This window comes from Corvus cornix, chromosome 11 (genome assembly GCF_000738735.6).
Source record: "Corvus cornix cornix isolate S_Up_H32 chromosome 11, ASM73873v5, whole genome shotgun sequence".
NCBI lineage: Eukaryota > Metazoa > Chordata > Aves > Passeriformes > Corvidae > Corvus > Corvus cornix.
This window is the reverse complement of record NC_046341.1, coordinates 8,329,523-8,347,758: the sequence shown is the minus strand read 5'-3', so window position 1 is coordinate 8,347,758 and position 18,236 is coordinate 8,329,523. Positions and strand designations below refer to the sequence as shown.

General features: G+C 46.3%; 2 protein-coding genes across 3 annotated transcripts in view; one reads left to right on the top strand and one right to left on the bottom strand.

Moving 5' to 3' along the window:
* The first annotated feature begins 91 nt into the window (after positions 1-91).
* Positions 92-8,291, top strand: OGFOD1 (2-oxoglutarate and iron dependent oxygenase domain containing 1). The gene is given in 14 exon segments (XM_039558517.1): positions 92-245; positions 379-476; positions 478-525; positions 618-664; positions 1,021-1,121; positions 1,520-1,636; positions 2,467-2,558; positions 3,545-3,670; positions 4,015-4,128; positions 4,445-4,524; positions 4,660-4,955; positions 6,185-6,307; positions 7,157-7,215; positions 7,768-8,291. Coding segments are annotated over 14 exon segments (1,614 nt in total). The 5' UTR covers positions 92-94; the 3' UTR covers positions 7,930-8,291.
* Positions 5,486-18,236, bottom strand: part of BBS2 (Bardet-Biedl syndrome 2) — a 25,351-nt gene continuing 12,600 nt past the window's right edge. Inside the window, exons 10-18 of one of the 2 annotated variants that reach the window (XR_005602912.1) lie at positions 17,766-17,910; positions 17,022-17,193; positions 15,850-15,979; positions 15,122-15,253; positions 14,554-14,691; positions 13,984-14,096; positions 13,115-13,263; positions 8,701-12,465; positions 5,486-5,887 (exon numbers count right to left, since the gene is read on the bottom strand). Coding sequence is in view for 1 of the 2 variants with exons in the window: in XM_039558515.1 (XP_039414449.1) it covers positions 12,359-12,465; positions 13,115-13,263; positions 13,984-14,096; positions 14,554-14,691; positions 15,122-15,253; positions 15,850-15,979; positions 17,022-17,193; positions 17,766-17,910 (1,086 nt within the window). In the remaining variant the exon portion in view is untranslated. Of the gene's footprint in view, positions 5,888-8,693; positions 12,466-13,114; positions 13,264-13,983; positions 14,097-14,553; positions 14,692-15,121; positions 15,254-15,849; positions 15,980-17,021; positions 17,194-17,765; positions 17,911-18,236 lie in introns of those variants that run through there. The other variant, XM_039558515.1, reaches the window with a different exon arrangement.

Genomic DNA, 18,236 nt, shown 5'->3' with positions numbered 1-18,236 from the left:
CCAACGGCATTCCGCCCCGCCCCCGTGCGATCCGATTGGCCACGCGGGCGGAGCGCGGGGATCGCAGGGAGTTGTAGTCCGACCGGACGGTGCTATGGCCACCAAGCGTCACGGAGCGGCAGCGCCGGCGGCGGCGAAGCGCGGGAGGCGCGAGGCGCGCGCAGAGCTCTGCGCGGCCCTCGGGGACGCGGCGCTGCGGGAGCGCGCGGGGGCGGCCTGGGCCCGCGGGGAGCGGCTCCGGCACGGTACGGCCCGGCCGGGCCCGCGGGGAGCGGCTCCGGCACGGTACGGCCCGGCCGGGCCCGCGGGGAGCGGCTCCGGCACGGTACGGCGTGGCCCGGCTCCCCCGCCCCTCACCGACGGCCCTTCCCTTGACAGAAGCGGTGGTGCTGGAGTCGGCCCCGTTCCGCCACGCTGTCATTCCCGGTTTCCTGGCGGGCCCGGCTTTCGCGGAGGCGCTGCGGGATGAACTGCTGGGGTCTCGGCTTCCGCGGACGGCGCAACGACCTCCTTTCGCTGTGGCAGGTGGGCCCAGGGCCGAGCTGAGCCGGGCCGAGCTCGGCCGAGCCGAGCCACCCTAACCTCCGTCCCTTCTTCTCTTCCATGGGCCGCCGCAGTCCGAGGAGCTGGGGGCAAGCCCGGAGCCCCACGTCGCCGCCCTGAGGTAAAGCGTGGGCTCGGGGCTTTGCCCGCTCAGGGTGGGAAAGAGCCGTGGTGGCTCCCCAGGGAAGGCGACTGCGGGGTGCGCCCACGGCGTGGCCGCCTTCTGCCCCCGTGCTCGGGCCAGAAAACGGCCCTGGAGAGCTGAATCTGCTCTGTGCTTGTCATGGCACTGAAGTCTGTTCAGCTTTCCTGCATACTCAGCCCTCCTGCATCTGTCACTTCTGAAACGCTTCCCCGTGCACCTTCTGACTGGTTGCATGCTTCCTGCTGGTTATTCCCTTACTCTTAACCCTAACCCAAACCTTAACCCTCATCCTAACCCTGACCCTAACACTTACTGTGTACTTATCTTCTCAGGCATGCTCTGTGTGAAGAATTCCGAGTGTGGCTTTCTGCTGTGACCCAGATAGAGCTGGAGCCAACTATTGACATATCCTGTGCTAAATATGAATATACTGGTCAGTCTATAAGTGATCCTTTCCCTAAAGCTTCTGTGCACATGTAGGGAACAAAATGTCTATAGAATACCTCATTTTATTCTAGTTCCAGAGGGTCCCAGAAGCTGTCAGCAGTAAAACAGTGTCTGAAATGAAGTACAAATGATGAAAAAACTGTTGCTGTTGTGTAACTGCCTGTACCTTCAGAGTGGCCTGATCTGCCAATTGCGGTGCAGTCCCACAGAAGTGAATCTTGCAGGTGTCAGGCTGGTGCTGCTGATGAGTGAAAATGCAGTTCTTGGAAAGAACATGTTTTTTCTTGTTATATCCTTGTGGGGACAAAGCTGGATAGCAGTTGTTGGAATGAATCATGCATGTACTGGAAAGATGCTACAGCAGCAAAACGTGTGTAATTGCAGATGTGTTGCTGTGCCATGATGATGAACTGGAAGGTCGGAGAATCGCTTTCATCCTGTACCTTGTCCCACCCTGGGAGAAAAGTGATGGAGGAACGTTGGATCTGTACAGCACAGATGGTAAAAGCTCCGAACTCAGCCTCACGTGGATGAAAAAGATGAAGCTTATGTGCCCCTTGCAGCAACTCTCACCTCAAACAGTAGAAGGGAATTAAAAGAGTTCCTCCTTTGTTCAGAGAAGCTGATGTAGAAGTAAAATGTGCACCTTAGGGATGGGCTGTAGCAGGCTTTGAAGACAGTGCTAAGAGGCAACAGCAGACAAAGAAACTTTTGGAAGGGCCAAGAGTAGGGGCAAGATGGAAGTAATGCCAGTAACTGTGCTTGGAACTCCAGATTGATGACAGTAACTTCCCTTTCCAGCAACAGAACCACAGAATGGTTTGGGTTGAAAGGGATTGTAAAGCTCATCCTGCTATAGGCAGGGACACCTTCTGCTAGACCAGGTTGCTGCAAACCCCACTGAGCATTTCCAGGATGGGGCATCCACAGTTTCTCTGGGCAGCCTGTGCCAGTGCCTCACTGCTCATGGTAAAGAATTCCTTCCTAATATCTAATCAAACCTATCGTCTGTCTGTCTGAAGCCATTCTCCCTTCTGTTCTGTTATTCCATGCCCTTGTCTGTCCCAAGTCCTTCTGCAGTACTCTTGTAGCCCCTTTAGGCAGTGAAAGAGGCTTTAGGTTGCCCCAGAGCCCTCTCTTCTCCAGGTTGAACAGCCCCGACTCTGCCTGTCTCCATGCAGAGGTGCATGGATTCCTCACCAAGCCCTTGCTCTGAACTCTATCCATTACACCCAGATGTCCCACCAGTCAGTGTCATGAAGTCAGAGAGAAATGGCACTTTCTAGCAAGTCCCAGTTCATATCTTAACCAGGGTATGTTTTCTTCCTCAGAACACTTTCAGCCACAGCAAATCACCAAGTCATTAGTGCCTTCGTGGAACACGCTGGTTTTCTTTGAAGTGTCTCCAGTCTCTTTCCACCAGGCAAGGAGCTGTCTCTTGTTAATTTTTTGATCCTCATTGTTGTGGTTATTTACTCTGTGTGTTACTACAATCCCGGTGGGGAGGGAGAAGAACTGTGGGTAGAGTGGATACTCATGCTAAGTGCTGTGTGTTAAAGAAAGGGCTTCAAGGACTTTAAGGAGGACAAGAACCAACAAAGCCAACTTTAAACCATCAGTCTAGATGCATCATCCTGGGAAAGAAAAATTTCCATTTCTATTTTGCATTACTATCCTGGCAAGCCACTGCTGTGAATTTGGCTCTCACTTCTGTTTGCTGGCTTGTTTTAAACTAGCTCACATTTTTGATGTGGCAGTTGTTACCTTGCTCCAGAAGAGCTCCTCGAGCCATCCATCACCTTGCCAACAGTGCAAGGGCACTGTGCAGATCTGGCTGTACCCCCTCAGTGAGCCAGACATGGTGCAGTGCCCTGCAGCAGAAATGCTGATCCAGTACTCTGTGATACTTGTCAGGAAAATGCCTGGGAACAGGATGAATAATTTGTGGAACTGTGTGACACAAACACCTTACTGAAATCTGAAACTCCTGTGTATTGAGAGTACCAGGGACTGTATCAAACACGGCCAGAGAGCAGAAGGCTGGAGAGAAAGATGGTCAGTGATATAGGTTGGGTATATCCTGACCTAGGCTGCTTAGGGGGTTATTTTTGTGTCATTTATGTCTTAACTTTGTCTTAACAATCCATGACTCAAAGCTCTCAGAGGGAGAGAGAGAATGGATTCTCTGTGAGCTCGGAGTAAAATCTTCTACTGGAATTCTGGAAACCTGCAATGGACTTCAGGACAATAGGCCTCTGTCTGATAATCTATCCTGCTCTAGCCCTGCCTGACATTTCTGTGTATGCAGTGGGCTCTCTGGAGCCAAGTCCATTTCCCATCATGAGTTGGCATGGTACCTGTTACACCTGGTCCTTGTCTAACGAGGCGTGCTGCCCAACGTTGTTGCAGGTGTCAGAAGTTGTGTCACGGAAGTGCCGCCTGTCAGTGAGCGGTTGGTTCCACGGCCCGTCTGTGGCCAGACCTGCACGGCACATTGAAGCGCCCTTGGCCAGGAGCCCACACATCCCCTATGATGTGAGTAACAAGCCTGTATCTTATAGCTGCATTTCTGTACCTGTCCCATTCCTATAATACCAGTTAGGGAATGCACTGATGCACTGGGGATGCTTTAATCTTTATCCCATTTTCCTTTTTGTTTCCTGTCCATAAATTTGTATCCTGTTTCTTTCTTATGCATCTTTGTATGTTTTGCTTACCTGCAGTAGTTCAGAGAAAGTGGTGAATACCTGTGGTGCAATGAAATAAGGGAATGGAGTGTGTGCATGTAGGAATCCAGCCCTGTGGCCTGCTTGGTAGGGGGAATTGGGGAATCTTACTCACTTTTGAAAATTCAGTGTTCTAATCCATTTCCCTTCCAGCATGAAATATTATATGAGTGGATCAATCTAGTTTATTTGGACATGGACTCCCAAGCTCAAATCCAGGAGGAATTTGAGGAGCAATCAGAAATTCTCCTGAAAGACTTTCTTAAGGTGAGCCCAGTGGTTCAATTTGATGTGATCTGCCAGAACATGCCCAGAGGGCTGGCAGGTACCACATGGCATGGAGGCTGGGAAGGGGCTTGCTTGCACATCTGTTAAAACAAAACACCTTCTGGTTTCACACCTAAAGGGGAATGGACCAGGTAGCCTCCAGAGTCCTTTCCAACCTCAACCACTCTGATTCTATGGAATGATCCCCTCTGTCTGCCTGTACACTGCTGCATAGGGACTCAGCAAAAATGAAACACTTGTCAACCTTCTTTTCCTGGGAGCTAAATATTAACATTTCTGTGTCTCTTTCTCCTAGAAAGAGAAATACCAACTACTCTGTGAAGCATTGGAGAACAAAGAAATCCGGTGGAGTAGTCAGGGGCCAGCCAATAAAAGGTGGGAACAACAGCATGCTGCACCTGGTGATCAGGCTGAGCAGGAGCTGCCATGAGGCTGCACTGGTCAGTGCTGTCCCTCTGGACATGGTCATTGTTGGCTCTCCAGCAAGGAGATGCATCTGCTGTCTTTCAGACTCTATGAGGCAGCAGAGGAAGACAGCCTCCCTGACACTCTGAAGAAATTCCTGCAGCTGTTGCGCTCTGAGGCCTTGTTTTTACTGCTTTCCAACTTCACTGGCCTAAAGCTGCACTTCCTGGCTCCTTCTGATGAGGATGAAGATGCTGGGGAGGGACAAGCAGCGGACACCACTGGGCACAGCAGTCCCAAACCTAAGCAGGAAGAGACTGAACAACCTGCTAATGGCAATCCCCATCAGCCACACCAGTCTGACAACACTCCTGAAGCACAAGACAGTGAGACACAGAGCGGTGAGTAGAGCAGCAGTGTGAAAGGATTCCAACAAAGTTCCCAGTGATTTTCATGGAACTAGTGTTTCACTTTGTACTGCAGCCAGCACAAGGCCCCAGCACAAACATGGGACTTGAAGCACGTTAGATTGCTTATTTGAAATCAGTGACCATTGCAAAAGAATTCAGAGTAAATCAATGACTAATTTGAAGATACCATTTTGAACAGACCTAAGTCTTAAGGGTGGGATTTTTGGGGGCTGTTAATCTTTTGTCAATTGTTACGTGGTTTCTACCTCCACATAGCCCTGCTTCATCTAAAGCATATTCTTGTATGAGATAATAAATCCAAAAGAGAAAGGTGAACAGGTCAGAAGTAAGACAATTTTAGAATTAGAAAATTGATACCTAAAACTAGGATTCAACCTTTCAGAAAACATTGTCAGCCTAAACAACCACTTAGTTGTCAGCAGTGACAACTATCAAAGATTAGATTAATTTTGAATTTGGATTGGTGATGTTTATTTAAACCAGTGGCTCTGAAGTTTAAGTGAAAATGTTCATCCTTCACTGAGTCAGGCAAGTTTAGTGGACACTGGAATAAAAGGTAATATAAAACCAAGTCCTACTGAAAAAAATCCCACCAGAACAGTTACCAGGAGCAAAGGCTTTGTTTTTCTGATTTCCACAACTAGTCACTTGGCTTGCTATTTGCCCTGTTGCCACTGTTTGATTTTAAACTCCTCTATGAGGAGGGCATATTTTGGGGCTGCATGGATTGAAAACTGAGCTAGACGCATGAGAAAATAAAGGTTTCCCTAAAATGACATACCTCCTGGGATACTCCCATGTGGAGTGAGTTTGGAGCAATATCCTTCTTTCCTGAGGCTTCTGGTAGTTCCAGGGTACTTCCAGAACAGATAGGTTGCTGGCTCTTGAGGTCTGGAGCTCTACTGTAAATCCAGGGGAAACATAACAAAAAAAAGAAAATGAAGAACTGGTTAAACCAAAGCATGTTTTAGCTTGGAGCTGTATGGAGCAAATCTTGGTCCCACTCCTACACATTGTTCGGAGTACCTAACCTAGAGCCACCTCTAAGAAAGATATTGACATGTGATCTATGGTTTTACTTTGTTTTCACGGGGGCAGCAGACAATTTCAGTGGTGTGAGATCACTGAGCTCCTCACATGCTTTGAGTTCAGCTGATGTGGCTTCATGGCTCTCCCTGTGTGTTTGTGCCCTCTCCTAGGCTCGGGCACCCCTGTGTGTGCGGGGGAGCTGCGACGCTGGACCCATGGGCACTACACTCTTGTCCACGACTCTCAAGCTACAGAATTTGCTCTTGACCTGCTCTTCTTCTGTGGCTGTGAAGGTAAGTGGATGAGAGAGAGATGATGTCAGACACTCCTTTTACAAGGTTTGCATAAAGGAATGACTTCTGAGTTCTCAGCAGTGCTAAAACAGCCAAAATTTCCCTGCTTGTTTCCTACATAGAAGGTCTCAGTAGACTTTGTCCTAGTCCTCACTCCAGCATAAACCCTCGTTTCAGTAGTCCTTTTGCAAAGGTTTGGGATTGCGGCCTTGGAATCATCTTTGACCTTTCCCCGCTTGCGCCAGGAGGTGGCGCTTGGGCAGAGGGAAAGGCTGAGCCTCCCAGACCGTTCCTCTCCTAAGCAATGGCTCACAGTGGCTCTGGGCACGCTGCAGAGTCAGGTGGCCTCAATACCCGTCAGAAGCGTTCCATGGCTTTCCGCATCAGAATTATCACTGCACCTGCAATTCACAAAGCCCAGGGTTTTCAAAAGTTACTTTAGGCATGTCTAGGCATTTCGGGTTGATTGCTAGTTAAGATAGTTGTAAAAAAAAAAAAATCTCAACACAAGCATTTTAGACCAGATGAAGCCAGAATGTACAGCTGAAACTGGCATGTGCTGGTGATGATACTGAAATCTGCTAAGGCAGAACTGTTCTACAGGCAAGGAGCAGTGCATCAAACAACTTTAAATAGCCCATCTACCGTAAAAGGCAAATCCACTACATTTGCTTCAAGTTGTTTCTGAGCAGAAGAAAAAAAATAGACTGGGTTTACAGGAGGTAAACTGGGGCTTATCCTGTATGTAGTAACTTTGTGGAGCGGGGTGAAAAAATGGCATCTCCTGGAAGGCTGTATGGAGACTGGACAGCATTGAGGTTTCTAAGAATCTTTCTTTTCTATTTTAAGACTGGGATCCTGAATATGGTGGCTTTACTTCCTACATTGCTAAAGGTGAAGATGAAGAGGTAAGGACCTCAGTTGCTAGCTGCAGATCAGATGAAGCTGTTTAGGGTGGAGAGACATAATTACGCTTTGTCATAATGCCAACATACTGCTGAGGGTGCTCAGTAGTGCACTGGATTCTCCTTGCCCTAGACACTACTCGTGGGTGTAGCTCTGGCCTCAGCTTCAAGAGGCTGCTGTTCACCTGAAGCATGAGACCTGGGCCCTGAGAGTGCCTCACAGCACCTGCACCCAGGGCCACTGGGGAAGCCTGCCTTGAAGGGACATAAGGCTATAGCAGAGAGAACACTTTTCCAGGGAAGTGCTGTTCACTGGGGTCACATTCAGTATCAGAACTAGTGACAGTACTGAGCAGTCATGCTAGTAAGAAGTCCAGAAGCCCTTAAGGTATAATAATGCTTCAGGTAAGGTGTATTAAAATGAAAATGGTGTCACAGTTCATTTTCTAACACCAGACCTTTATTCTGACTTTTGAAACGGTTTTAGTTTTTCTTAAGGATTTTATCAAAGCTATTTTTGTGAAACTGATTCCTTCCTTTTTTTGTGTCCTCGAGCTGTTGACAGTGAATCCAGAGGACAACTGCTTGGCCTTAGTTTATAGAGACAAAGAAACGATGAAGTTTGTGAAGTACATCAACCATCGAAGCTTGGCACGCCTGAACAAGCATCCAAACAGAACAGGATTTTGGGATTTTTCCTTTGTCTATTATGAGTGATGGTGCAGCGTGACCACTGTAACAGAGAACAGTGGTGGGTGGTGGGCAGGTTCCTACTCAGACGTTCAGCTCTGACGTAAGCACAGACAAACTTTGCTCATGCAACTCCATCACACTGTATAATGGGGGGGCAGGTGGTTTTTTTAACTGCAAAAATGGAAATTAACTCTTCTCTTGAGTCCATTGTAACACACACTCTCAACTGCTTTTAATGTGGGTGGGGTAGTCACACAACTGTCAACTTTCCAGCTGTTCTCTCATGGGAGCAGCACAGTGGCATCTCTGACCTGTCAGGGTGAGAATTACAACTGTACATTGCCCCAAGCTGATGACAGATTTTATTAAAAAAAAAAAAAAGGAAATGGGTCAGTTAAATGTTTCATCAACTGGTGGGGCAAGTTTTGTTACAAAATGTCCAAAACATTTTCTAGGGCTTAACTGTGTTCCTGTTTGTAGAGAGAAAAATAAAGGAGCTGCCATGGGAAATATGAGGTTTTTCCAGCTGCACAACTCTGTGGAGTTGGGAAGGAAGACAGTGGGGCTATAAAGGCATTGGGAAGGACTTGGCACCATAACAAGGAGCAGGACTTTATTATGCTAAATGCTGTGCAGACAGACCTAGATGCAGCCCTTTTTCCAAGGAATTTACAAGTTTAACAGCCAAGAAGAAACCTGCTCCTGCACACTCTCCTTAGGAGGGTGTACAGACAGCTCCCACCTCCAGCCTCAGAACAGGGGCCAGGGACTAGCAGCAGGAATGAGGCAACTTACCTTTTAGTGGCTTGGCATCCACAGGTACTAGGGAGGCCTCATCCCCTTTTAGTTATGTCCTGGGATCTGCTGGGTCTTAAGATGGCTTCTGTCACTGGAGATCAGCTCAGATGTTTCAAGGCAGCAGCCAGCCAAGTCCTGTGGTAAACACGGCAAGAAAGGCAGTGAGCATGGCCTTGGTGCAACACCTCCCTGCACGTTTTTGATACTGTTTACCTGCCCCACATTCACTGCAAGCAGGACTGCCAGACTGACCTCTGAGGTGTCCAGCCCACCAAGAGGTGCAGCAAAGCTGTACTGATGCTTCAGGAGACAGCCAGAGTGCAGAACACCCTGCTGGAGGCTCGGCCCTGGCCTGCACCTGCTTGCCTGAAACTTTTTTTTGGCACTGAGGCACAGGTGTTCTTTCAGCTCATCCAAGCCCGACAGTGCAGGCCACAGGCTTGCAGTAAGCTGGGGAGTGTGCATGTTTCATCCCTCCTGTCTCTCCTAGGTGGGGAGAGGGTAGCTTTGGATTAGTCTGCTCCTTCTCCCATTACAGGCCTGTTGTTGGAGGCCACCACAGTGGTGTAAGACCACAGCTGGCAGCAGAGGATCAGTAAGCTCAAAAGCAAGGCTCACTGCTGACATGAGTACTCTGTACCCTTTCCCAAGCAGGTGGGATGTCCTGTGGGCATGTCTTCATGAAGATACAGGAGCAACAGCCTTCAGCTTCAATCCCAATACACAAAGTTCAAAAAAGGAATCCCTGAGGCAGTTGGCAGGAACCCATACCATTGCTTCCAAACGGAAAGGTATCTCAGCCCCCCCAGCTACCAGAGCAAGGGGCCAACGCTGCTGTTAGAGAGCTCTGTGCAGGACTCCCTAGCTCTAGTGTCAGTTCCATCCCAGATGATGAGCAGCTGCTCAGTTCTACCTCCTCCCTCATGCTCTTTTGGGCGGGAAGGACAGTTGGGAGGTGGTTGCCCCAAGCTGCTGTTGCAAGATCTTATTCATATTCCGACTTGTTTCCCTAAGCCAGCATCTCTGTGCACTGCCAAAACTCTCTTGCTCAGTTTTAAGCTGCCTTTGCTACTTACAAAGACAAGGGGATGAAGCTAGAAACAAATCCTGAAGCGAGGACAGAACTTGTGAATCATGGTTTCTGAGGCACTCTGCTGCCTATTGGGGCAGTAGCTCTTCCTGGGAAGGAAGTAGTTCTTATTCTGAACTCTCCACTCCACTGAGACAAGTAACGGAGGTTTCAAAGAAAAAGAAACAAAATTATTTTGGTAGTTTGGAACAAAAGCAACAGACACCACAGCTATTCACAGCATAGTCTGCTAGGCAAAGTTGGGAGCAAAGTCATTAACAAAACAGAATTACTTCTTTGACTGCATTGTGAGCCTAAGAATGTGCTTGGTAGATCTTGGAACATCCTTCCAGGAGACTGGGAAGAAGCTAGGCTCTCTAGAGTTTGCTGTCTTTTAATACTAAGTATTACACTAGAGGGCATACCAGCCTCTGCTTGAACAAGCCCCTATCTACTTGATCATACAAGGAACCACCCCTTCTGGTGACTCAGATGAAGTAATTTAAGAAGCCAAATTTGCAGTTAGCTTTCAAAGGTTTAAAAATGAGTATGTCTCTGCTCTCCCACCCTTCTTGTTAGGTCCTAAAGCCACAGGCACCCCCAGGCATGACTGGTGCTGCAGGTACAGAAGAAAGACTTCACTCACTAAAATTTCAAATAACATGAGCTGCTGGAGGACAAGGGGCCTTCATTTATACAGTGCCAGTAATGGGAGCTTTACAGATGCTCTTGCTGGATACCAATCTGTATTTACAATTAGGTGTAGCTCCTTGCAAAGTATGTGCATTTTTCATTTGGCGAAGGTAAAAGTTGGTTTTACAGGAAAATAAATGACAAATTTGCTGTCAGAAACTTAGGAGAAATCAGCCTTACCAGAGGTCTGCACAGTGAGTGAAGGTCTGACATCACTGCCAGGAGCAAACCAGAGCTGGGACTGGCAGTGCCTGGTGCGTAGTCCTGAAAATCAGGCTGATGGGAAAGCTGCTTTCTGATCAGAGCCGCTCTCTTGCTCTCTTATCATTACATGGAGTACATAAATGTAAGCAAGCAAGCATTAGGATTTTGAACATAAAGAACAAAAGGTTGAAACAGTGGGAACAGGTACAGCAAGTGGCAGAAAGCCCAGCACTTATGCCAGGAGACTGTTCCATAATCAAGTCTCTGAGCTCACTCGCTTAGAACAGCATGGGTGGCTCGCCACCCTTCTAGCAAGCAGCTGGATTTGACTAACAACCAGTTTCTTAAAAAGATTCAAATGAGCTCCCGCTGCAGATTCTAACTGACAGAGGTCTGCTTTCAGCAGCACAGTTCTCCATATGGAAGGGGCCAAAGCAGTGACATGGGGAAGTTTTGGGGATTAAAACATGTTGCAAGAATTACATTCCCCATTCAACTGGTCACAGGCTCACCAGTGGCTCTGTAACAAAGGGTGGGTTGCTGGTTTTAATTCAGTAGTGGCTCGTAAGAGCAACCAGTTAGAGGACTCCTTCTGACAGCCCCAAGAAGCCATCCAAGAACTTTGACGTGGGCCTACTCCTCCCTGCCCACACTGCAAACACCATTGTGCAGTGGCAAGGGTGACGCTGGTGCAGGAGCACTGGGGCCCAATCTCCATCCTGTGCAGGTTATTTTTAGCTTCTAAAAGAAATTTGCTTTGGCAAAGGTTCTAAAATACCTTTAGATCTGAGATAGAGCCTTACTGTAATATTTTAATCCAATTCTAAGAGATCACACAATTAAACAGGTTTGAGCCAGGAGCCAAGTCATTTTCCAATACCTTCTTCTTTTGATCCCATTAAGTACTACCAGCTCTTCATGATTATGCACCAAGCTTGGGTGTGTAGTTTGTTTTTGTTGTTCCTGAAATGCACCCTTGCCCACCTCAGGATCTGCAGTTTTTCCATCAGTAGCACGGAACCACTAGGTGGAAGCAAAACTTTCTGCAATCCAGGTGTGGGGAGAGTGTTGGATACTAAACTGACCACTTCCTACCTCTGCACAGATCATGGAACTGGATGCCTATCAAAGATATTCTGGCTTAAGAGCCAGAAAGACGTTATCCCTTTGGTGGTTTTCATGCACTGCACTACAGTTTACCTAAAGCCACATATCCCTGCAGCAAAATCCAGGATTCTCCAGCATAGGAAGTTCAAGTATAAATCAACTACACAGCAGAAACCAGAGAAGTTATTTGGGTCAGGTTTTTTCAACAAATAAACTTAGCAGTGCACATCTCCCCAGCTAAATGAGAACAAAATCAGTCAAGCTTTTAATCTATGTTTTAATGGAAAAGATCGATGCCTTAACTACAAAATATTTTTAAATACATAAATAAGTTACTGTAATAAAAAATAACTGTTTGAACTTCTGTCTTGCATAAATACCACATCTGCACTTAAACTCGGATGCTCTCTTCATGGAGCTTTGGTCTGCATAATATTTCTCACCTGACAGCTTAACTACAGCACTACTTTTGGAATTACTTCACTCTACAGTGAAGTAGGGGTCTGAATTAACTGCTTTTCATCCATTCTCTGCCCACTGCATAGAAACACTGTCTCTGCACAGCTGCTGAAGAAGAGGCTCTTAAGAAGAGGCTGTTCCCACACGCATTATCCTGAACAGTGTGTTGAAGTTGTTGCTTCTTATTGCATCCCGACAAGCACTGATCACTTGCGTCTTAGGTTTGCCAACTGCAAAGAGGAAAAAAAGGAAAGAATAGGAAAAAACCCTCAGTTACAGAGTAAGAAACTGGTAAAAATACTTATTTGATCCAGTCTGAAAATTTAGGGGTTTCTTTCCAACACTTTTTAAACACATGATGAAACACCACGTTTTTTCTAGTACATAAGTAAAATCCTTTCTTTAAAGAAGAATTGCCTGTAGCTCTGTTTTATGAGAGCTTGTTGGAAGGGGAATGCTATAAACATACAAAAAAGTACCTCCCTCCCCAAAGACCTACAGGACTAATAATGCAGATAAAACAGTCCTGCTTAAGTTGGTAATTGCTTTTTTTAAAGCAGAATTATAAATTAAGAATTGAAGTCATTCTAAAAGCATTTTTAAAGTAGTATGTTCAACAAAACTATCAATTTCTGCCTCGTTTAGAAATCCGGAAACTATTTCAAATTGTTCTAAAATTCTGATTCCAGATTATACGGGACACCCACAGTTGACTGTCACATGTAATTGGCTATGACTGAAGAACGAAAGATTATTTATACTGAGTTTTGGGCCAAAAAGCCTGAAGTCATTTAACCAACCCAGCTGACCTCTGGGACACATCTTATCTGCCTCACTAGGGTCTGAGACTCCCTATTCCTTTCAAAAACACAGACTTACCACGTAACCGCCCAGCCCTCTGGATTGCCTGATTCACAGCTTTCAGGTTATTCAACAGCTCTGTGTGATTATTACAACGAATTTTGTACTGATTTATTAAATCTCTGTTCAGGTCATACAGCTCGCTGTACCGTGTCTTCATGTTTTTCCTGGGGAACAATCAGTCCAGTTATTTGCATCTCTGAGGACAAGGAAGTCATTCCCAGTTTGTCAATACAAAGGTACAGCAATACATTGTTGTGTTGGCTACCACAGTCACCTGCATGTCTGCCAGCTACAAGACAACAGACTTGTCTAGACATGTTGGTTATACTCATTATTTTACTAAAAAAACCTGAACAGTCTATTTTTGCAGTTACTTTATCCAGCAAGACAAAGTGGAGACACCACTTTCCCCAGTGAAAGTACCACTGCCCTGCAGTAGAGCTTGGGCCTCTTTACTGCTGCTCTTCAGAGTAAAGCTCAGCATTAGTAGAAAACTGCAAATCAGAGTGAAAACCTGACACCTAAAATTTCCTTCTTGGTGTTCTCAAAAGTTCACACACCACAGATAGCTATCCCTGCCTTCTTCCCTTAATATATCTTTTCTAACATATCTCAGTATCTTGAGGTAGATTCACCTCACCTGCTATACACTAAGCCCCTACTCTTGCCCTCTTGCCTTTGCCTGACTGGTTTCCCACCTAAAGAACATGACAAGGTTCAAGAAGAGCTCATGGTAAGATGATCAAAAGTACAATTATACATCAAAAATTGTAACTAGGCAACTCTTGTATCATGCCAATGTTTTTCTGTGCTCTTTTCTGCCTGAAAAGCAAAGACTGGCCATTCTAAACCCCAAACACACAAGCCAGGCAGCAATTGCTCACATGTCTCCCAGGAGCCGGGCATCCTCTGCCTGAACCAGCATGCTGCGGATGAGGTTGGAGTGTTCAGCCATGTCAGCAGTGAGCCTCTGATTCACTGCGTGGTGCTCATCCACCTGTCCAAGGTAAACAAGTCGTGAGCAAGGGTCCTTGGCACCCTGGGCACACAGGGTTCAGGCTAAACCTCAGCCCAATGCAACAGGAAGTAACATCCCAGCGTAACCAACCAGCATCCCTGACATTGTTCTTCCCCTCGCCCCACTGCAGGAGCCATACCTTGGCCCCCAGAAAGGGTGAGCAGACTGAGATACACATCTCACATGCTGACCCAGATCCACAGCTCAGTCTCCCAGACAACACATTTACTTTATCCTAAACAACCAACTGATGGGGACCAAGGGCCTGTTCTACAGAACAAAAATAGACAGAAAGTTGAGGGTGTCCCACAGAATATACAGCAAGACATTGTGGCCTGATTCCTACAACAAAGATAAAGCAGTTTAGAGATCCTCTCATAAAAAGCCCCCAGTGACTGCTTATCTGCTTACTTAGAAATGCCCGAAGCCTCCTCACCTTCACCAACACTTTCCGCAGCTCCTCAAAGTATGCAGGAAAATCTGCTTCCACCTGCAAATCTTCAATGGCCAGGAAAGAGGCCATTGATTGGATAATGTCACCAGCTAGATCAATATCATCTGTGTTGATGGAAATCTGTCAGAAAGGGAAAAAAGCACTTCAGCACTCTTCCATGCCAGAACATCTCCTGGAACTTCCCAGCAGTACTGCCTGTCCAACAGTTACCCAAGCTCAAACAAAGGGGCTTTTATTCAGGTTTGGGATAGGACAAGTGCAGAAGTTACAGGCAGCCTTTGTGCCTCACATTATGGCTCCCTGAAACCACTCTGTGAGGAAATAAATTCCCTCCCTCCTACAGATCTGCAGGCTAAGCAGTTTACTTCACTAACTGGCCATGGAATTTTACCCACTGACAGTAAACAGACACAGAAGTTTCCAAAAGCATGAGTACTTTGCCTGTTCAGTCATTTTTCACTTTTACTGCCTCATACTGGGCAGGATGAATATACTGGTTTCACTGGAGTATCATTAAAGGGCTGCTCCCCTTGTCCATGGAGGTACTCACCTCTCCACCAGGCTTGATTTTGATGCAGAGCTGACCTGCATTACGAAGGGAAGTGAAGCAAACCTGAAAGGGAGCGCTCTGAAACTCTGCATCCTCTGGCAGCAAGAAGCTCTGATTCAGCCACATAACAATCTTGCAAAAGTAAAATTAAGAGAATCAGCCATCCCTTGTGTGGAAAGTGTCAGGAACCGCACAATGTCCCTGCACATGATGTGCACCAGAACACTCTGCTCAGGGTACCCCAGAAATATAATTTACTAAATTTCATCCTATAACCCCATATCATGAACTTGTTAGAATGAGGACAGTTGAATCCTTGCACCAAAGCTGAATATTCCTAAAAAAATCAAATCCAACAGAGACTGCTATGAAACTGAGCCACTACCTGAGCACTGTGCTGCCTTTTTCTTGTTCTCTGGTCATTTACAAAATTCAACACTCACTACAGGTCTCCTGCTATCAGCAGGCCCACAGCAAACAAGATAATATCTGAAACACCTTCTGATCTCAGGCCTTTAGTTCCTGCAGGAATTCCTGATGCTTGGAATGCCTCAACTGAGTCATCTTTTAAAGACAGAAAAAGCAGGGTTGAGTCGCAATACACAGATTCCAAAGGCCAGTAGTGCAGTTCACTACATAATTTTTCCTTTGCTATTAGAAATCTCAAGCTGACTGGAAATGCTCCACCTGTGTAAGACTTGAAACCAGGAAGAAGAGCAGAAACTCACCCTTTGTGGCCTCTCATTCGTGGTACAGTTAACAAAGCTCAGGGGCTCTGTGGCCGAGTCCGGGCTGCTCAGGGCATACATGGAAAAGCGGGGAAGCTGTCTTGTCAACTCAAATACGTGGAACTGTGTACTGGAAGCAATCCAATGGAAAAACAGAGTTACTAACATACCTGAGATTCACCCATTGCAATGGTTCCTGGTTCTTTTTTAGCTGGGGACTGAGATTCACAGTTTCCAGTTATACAATCAGCTGCTTACTGCTTCCCCAGAAGAAACACTGGAACTTGGAAATGCCGGGCTTATCGCATCATGAGGTTGTATGATTCCTCCCCATTGCTGTCATTTTCAATAATCCTTCCACTGAAGTATACTCTCTAGGCTAATACATTTACAATTTTACTATACGATTGGATATTTTCTTTACAATTTCAGTGAAGTCTTATTAAAAGCAATAATAAAGGCAAATAGAGAAAACAGAAAGGGAATTCAGTCCCATACAGTCTTTCTGCAGTGGGTGGCTAGCTCTCAAAACATGCCTCCCTGTTCAGGGAAAGAATGCTGCCTCCTCAGGCACCAACAGCTCTGGCAGATGTGAGCAGGAAAAAAGTTGTTTTCAAGGGTATATGAAGAGACATTTTATTTTCTATGGAAAGATATTTCTACGGGAGACTGGAAAAATGTTGTCTTGAAATCAAGTATGTGCTACTTTCTATTTGCCCTGAAGCCAAATAGGTTCAGGGTTATTTTATAGCTTGAGAGACACAGCTGTGTCTCCAGGCTTGCTCAAGGTTCTCCATTCAGAGCAGTCACCACCCAGGGCCCAGCCCCCTAGGGATGACAGGATAGAGTCTCTGTATCTCTTGATTCCCTCCACACACCTACAGTAAGACATCTCCTGGACAAACGTGCATTCCTTCCCTAAAAGCAGAACCAGAACACTACAGATCACAGTGATTCCAGAGGATTTAGACTTTGTCTGAAAAAGAACTCAGTGCCACAGGTACATCAATGTTTTAAAGAAAGCATCCCAGCTCTCCTTTCAGTAACAGAGAGAAGTGGGGCACCCAGGAATTAACGGTGCACTCCCCACAGGATTAGCATGAAGCCACATTATTGCTGTTTCCTGGTCCCACAGTTCTGGAGACCAGCAGATACAACACCACAAAACTCACCTGTTTCGGTAACCCACAAAGGCTTTGATGTGCAAATCCACAGGGACATCTTTGGGTGGAGTAAGGGGAACACGAACACAGCCTGAGAGGTTCTGGAGACTGGGGTGGACCACATGGCTCTCTCCTTCAAATATGCCCTCAGCAAAGATCAGCACAGCACGGATGATTGTGTCTTAGCAATAGGAATAAAAAGCAGTTCCTAAATTAAAAGCTGTCCTCTGGGAACAATTCACCACTATTTTCAGAATTAAGCATGGTGAACTCTTTATACCCCTCCTCTGAATTGTTAGAATATCCAGGTGACCAGGACTACCACATCTGGACTTTACTGCATCCTCAGCATGCCTGCTGCGAGGTGAATTTGCTGTCTTGGGGTAGTTCCAGTTTTGCATGAAAAGCCAGCTGAGGTCCAGCTGCATTCATGCAACACCCTCACTAATGCAGCTGTGGGTTGGTGTTTACAGTCAACACAAGAAGTGCTGCAGGAATCACCAAGGCTGGTTTCATCCAAGTTAATTGCCTCAGAAAATAACACATAATAAGAAACAAATTCCACCAAACTCCTCTCCCCTAAGACCCATGTAAGGAACACAGCTTGATTCAAAACTCTGTGAAAGGAAAGAAACCACAAAAGGGACGTTACAGACAATAAAGGGGAGACATTCAAATCACCAGCTAAATATAACTAAAAATTTGCATGATTTTACATGAAGTGAGTATCAATGGTTGCAGGTTACCACTCACCATTTGTGGTGGAAATACACAGCTCCACATGGGCAGACTGGCTGTCAGAGCCCAGATTAACTGACAGGGCTGTCTGGAGTTGGGTGTTTGCTGGAATCACACCTCTCAGCCCATCAGCTTCCTTCAACTGAGTGTTCAATTCAGCCTGTTGCAAAACACATACCATTCAGTATCAGAATTTCAAGATTTTCATTCAAAAAACCTAGAAAACATACACACAAGTCAGTTCTCTTCTTTCAGAAGAAGGTTGCATTACAGCAATTCCCAGACACTTCCAACTAGCTATGAGTGGTGGCTGGATTAGGCATGAAGCTGTGGACAGTTGGGCTACAAAGTGTTTGAGTGCCTTACCATGGATGGACCTCAGCCGTGTCACGGTGGTCATTTGCTGTTCAAATATAAGTTTGCTCTTTCCTCAGACTATTTTTTGAAATGTTCGCCATCAAGCCACAAGTGCGATTCCTACATCCT